The sequence below is a fragment of the Triticum dicoccoides genome, chromosome 2B (assembly GCF_002162155.2).
Source record: "Triticum dicoccoides isolate Atlit2015 ecotype Zavitan chromosome 2B, WEW_v2.0, whole genome shotgun sequence".
Classification (NCBI taxonomy): Eukaryota; Viridiplantae; Streptophyta; class Magnoliopsida; order Poales; family Poaceae; genus Triticum; species Triticum dicoccoides.
The window spans coordinates 23,276,098-23,280,809 of NC_041383.1; the positions used below are offsets into that span (position 1 = coordinate 23,276,098).

General features: G+C 56.6%; 1 protein-coding gene across 1 annotated transcript; it reads left to right on the top strand.

Annotated features, from left to right (window-relative positions):
• The first annotated feature begins 2,208 nt into the window (after positions 1 to 2,208).
• LOC119361865 (uncharacterized acetyltransferase At3g50280-like) lies at positions 2,209 to 3,989 on the top strand. Its single transcript, XM_037627020.1, has one exon. The coding sequence runs from the start codon at positions 2,272 to 2,274 to the stop codon at positions 3,793 to 3,795; it is 1,524 nt and encodes a 507-aa protein (XP_037482917.1). The 5' UTR covers positions 2,209 to 2,271; the 3' UTR covers positions 3,796 to 3,989.
• The last annotated feature ends 723 nt before the right edge of the window (positions 3,990 to 4,712 follow it).

Here is a 4,712-nt window from a genome sequence, read left to right on the forward strand (position 1 = left end):
CCTGCTTGCACCCCCTGTCTCCGCCTTTGTCTGTTGAACTTACGCGCACGAGATGTATTATACCGCAGCTGCTGGAGCCAGCGTTGCGTGCTGCAAACTGATTTTTATTGGAGATGCTCTAACACGTGGGTAAGAACATGCTCGGCAACACCAAATGAGACGGCTCTCGGTTACTTGTTGCCAAAGCTCCGGCGAGGGCGTGCTGACGGGCCTATAGGCTAGGATTGGCACAGAAGATCACAGAGGATTGTTTGTAGTTTGTGTGTTTTGAAGAAATACCCAACCCAACCATGTTATGCGTACATATAACAATTGTCATCAAATTTTTGTACGATGTCGGCGATCGAGCCAAATTGCATCACGTCGTTGGATTGCATGTCGTACCAAAATTGCACAAGAGGTGCCGAACACTGTAGCATGCAGTTTGGTTTCTCGTTACCTTCCACAGGTTTCCAGACAAATGTCTCGTATGTGTGCTCATCTGTGCGGTGCGGTCATGGTTTAATGAAGCACACAGCACACACGATCGACAGCACGTTCTGGATAGTGGCTACTGCTCCGGCGACCAAATCAAAATGGAAGGTGGCGGTGTCCAGATCATGTCCCGGCGCATGGTCAAGCCGGAGTATGAGGCGGGCTCGCGGCCTCGGGGCAGGGAGCCTGAGACTGTGCACCTGACGCCATGGGACCTGCGGCGGATCACCGTGGACTACATCCAGAAGGGCGTCCTCCTGCCCAAGCCTCCGGCCGGCGTGCATGCCGTCGAACACCTCGCGTCATCCTTCGCGCGCGCCGTGGCCCGCTTCTACCCCCTCGCCGGCCGCTTCGCCGTCGCACCGGTAGCGAACCACGGCAACGCGGCGCCGTCACCTCGGCCGGCCCTCACGATCTCGCTCCGCTGCAGCGACGAAGGCGCCGAGTTCGTCCGCGCCGTGGCGCCCGGGGTCACCGTCGCCGACATCGCCGGCGCGCTCTGCACCCCACGTGTGGTCTGGTCCTTCTTCCCTCTCAACGGGGTGCTCGGCACGGACGCCGTCGTGGACCCCAGCCTGCCGGTCCTGGCCGTGCAGGTCACCGAGCTCGCCGACGGCATCTTCGTCGCCATGTCGCTCAACCACTACGCTGCCGACGAGACGACGTTCTGGTGCGTCTCTCTGAGAGGAGCGACCTCCTTTTTATAGGCGCAAGAAAAGGAGGCGAGAGGGCAGCGACGGGAGGCGAAATGAAGAGAGGGAGACGAAGCAAATGGACTTCTGCCGAAGAGGCACCCCGTTCGGATTCAGTGTCCACTACGAAAAACGTTTCAGCTCCCACGCGACCTTTCGTATACCCGTCGTGTGTGGCAAAAATTTAACATCGACTCAGCTCATTCCCGCAACCCGCGTCGCGTCGGGACGAAGCGTGGCGGCGGAGGAGGAGCGCGCGTGGATGTCCCTCTTGTTCTCATGCTCATACAAGTGGGGAAAGAGCTTCTCTTATAAAGAGGTCCAACTCCCTCTAAACTAGCAATGTGGGACTAAACTTTTAGTTCCACCTCTTGCCTTGCACGAATGGGCTGCGGGGGCCTTTAGGATTTATTAGGAACTTCTAAAACTGCTATTGGGCTAGGCCCAAATAGACAAAAATTCCAGCAATATGTTTGTACGATACAATTTTTTGGCGCATACTTTTTTTGCATATTCATCAACTATTAAGATAGTACAAAGAACATTGGAAGTAAAAAAAAAAATATTACATTCAGGTCCATAGTCCACCTAGTGACGACCACAAGCACTGAAGCGAGGAGAAGGCGCACCGCCATCATTGTCACTTCCTTATCGAAGCAGAGCAAACATTATTATGATAGACAGTCGAGAAGTCGTCGTGCGTTTTTGGTCTACCCAACCATGCATGCTATACGTATGGCATTTTTCATTGGATTTTTGTATTGAAGATCGAACCAAAATGCATCACGTCGTTGGATTGCAATGTTGTACCGAAATTGGACATGAGGTGTTTGTAGTCTGGTTCGCGTTACCTTCCGCAGGTTTCCAGAAAAATGTGTCGTGTGTAGGGTGTGGTTATGGTTTAATGAGCCACGCGAACCACGCGGTGGTCATTTTCGCAAAAAATAGAAAGCTCCGAGATCTTAACTTGCTCCTGCTCTCAATATATACGTGCACCCCCAAGCCACACAGCACACCCTTAACGAAAAAAAGGCCACACAGCACACAGTCCACACACACGATCGAGCGCAAACTCACGTTCTGGCTGCTGCTCCGGCGATCAAAAATGAAAGGTGGCGGTGTCAAAATCTTGTCCCGGCGCATGGTCAAGCCGGAGTACGAAGCGAGCTCGCGGCCTCGCGAGCCTGAGACTGTGCACCTGACGCCATGGGACCTGCGGCGGATCACCGTGGACTACATCCAGAAGGGCGTCCTCCTGCCCATGCCTCCGGCCGGCGTGCATGCCGTTGAACACCTCGCGCCGTCCTTCGCGCGCGCCGTGGCCCGCTTCTACCCCCTAGCCGGCCGCTTCGCCGTCGCACCGGTCGCCAACGACGGCAACGAGTCGCCGTCGCGTCAGCCGGGCCTGGCGATCTCGCTCCGCTGCGGCGACGAAGGCGCCGAGTTCGTCCACGCCGTGGCCCCCGGGGTCACCGTCGCCGACATCACCGGCGCGCTCTGCACCCCACGTGTGGTCTGGTCCTTCTTCCCTCTCAACAGGGTGCTCGGCACGGACGCCGTCGTGGACCCCAGCCTGTCGCTCCTTGCCGCGCAGGTCACCGAGCTCGCCGACGGCGTCTTCGTCGCCATGTCGCTCAACCACTGCGCCGCCGACGGGACGACGTTCTGGGACATGTTCAACACATGGTCGGAGATCAGCCGAAACGAGAACAACATATCTACGGCGCCACCACTCCGGGTCCAGAGGTGGTTCCACAACGGCTGCCCCGTGCCGATCCCGCTGCCCTTCGCCAAGGTGCAAGACATGGCCAGGCGGTTCGAGTACCCGCCGGTGCACGAATGCTCGATCCGTTTCTCCCCGGAGAGCATAAAGAAGCTGAAAGCGAAGGCCAATGCCGAGATGGCCGGCACGGCCACGGCCACCATCTCGTCTCTACAGGCCCTGTTCGCGCACCTATGGCGAGCGGTGTGCCGAGCCCGGGGGCTGGCGCCGGAGCAGGAGACGAAGCTCACGCTCCCCATCGGATGCCGGACACGCATGAAGGGCATTCCGCAAGGTTACATCGGCAACGCGGTGGCAGGCGCAGTCGCCAGGACACCTGTCGGCGAGATCCTGGGCGATGGCCGGCTGGGCCAGACGGCGTGGCTCCTGAACCGAGCCGTGGCCTCGTTCGACGAGGCGGGCTTGAAGGCCGAGCTCGCGTCTTGGTCCCAGAACCCCAGCTTCCGGTACGCGGCCGACTACGGCATGGAACCTGCGGTTCTGCTGATGAGCGGCTCGCCGCGGTTCGACGTGTACGGCAACGACTTCGGGTGGGGCAGGCCGGTGGCCGTCCGGAGCGGCGCGGGGAGCAAGCTAGACGGGATGGTCACGGTGTACGAGGACGGCGGAGGGAGAGGCGGCATGGAGCTGGAGGTGTGCCTCGCCCCTGATGCGCTCGCCAAGCTCGTCGCCGACGAGGAGCTGATGGGTGCGTCCTCCGTAGGAGCTCGACTGGCCCGCGGGGGCAGGTGCACCGGCGGTGCATCGGGGGAGTTTGCCGGTGTCGGCATGCATCAGTCATACAGTGGTGCCAGTGATGGAGCTGGTGATCTTTCATGCGTGAGCGCCACTGCCAGAGCCAAATAATGTACCGCCACCGTGCTGTGCTGTGCACATGCATGGATGAATGCGCTCTTCATTGGAGCAATGTTTTTCTTCACCTGAGATCCGTGCCAGTCGTTGATGTATTATTGGTGCTGTACTTCCAGCTAGTATTTTTATGAACAAGCAACATGGAGGGAGTGAAGGGCCAGTCTAAATAATGACCGACATCGATCGTGTCGTATTTTCTCCAGAAGAGATTTTGCATCAATGACAGACGATCCGCAACGCGCGAGGGTGCCGGTCCCAATGACCCTTAAGTTAGTAGTAATCCATGTTTAACGTACTTCCTCAAACAGGATATTAAATAAGGGGAAATCTAACGACCAGTCGACTGTTGGTTTGCGTTTGGCACGCACGGCAGACACACGATCCGCAACGAACAATCCAGATATTTTTTTTCTATTGGCTGATTGCTAGAGCGAAGGAAGAAAAATAAAGCATCTGATGGGGATCGAACCCAGGTCGCACAGCCCCAGCACGCTCCCTTTGACCAACGAACTACAACATGTTAGTTGTCCAAGTTGGAAATCATAAGAGTGTAACCTTTTTAAACCTCGTAGCATCAAAAATGAAAGTTGTGCTAATTCCCAAAAATTTTGCTGGGAGCTGGAGTCAAACTCCAGACTCAAGAATTGTGACGAGGGACATGAACCACATGGACTAAGCTGCTTGTTGTGATAAATTGTTGTGTGGTGTAGTACTTGCGTCAATTCCTAAAGCTCGACTGAAAGTTAGCAACAGATCCCTACAACCTGATTGTTGCTCGTTGTGGATCGCACGACCCCGAGGACCCCATCCGGATCGCCCGCACAACCCACGTCTCTCCCGAGGCTGGCCCGTTCTCTTTTACTTTTTTTCCCCGACGCAGGCCCGTTCCCTCTATTTTTTTTCCTCACATG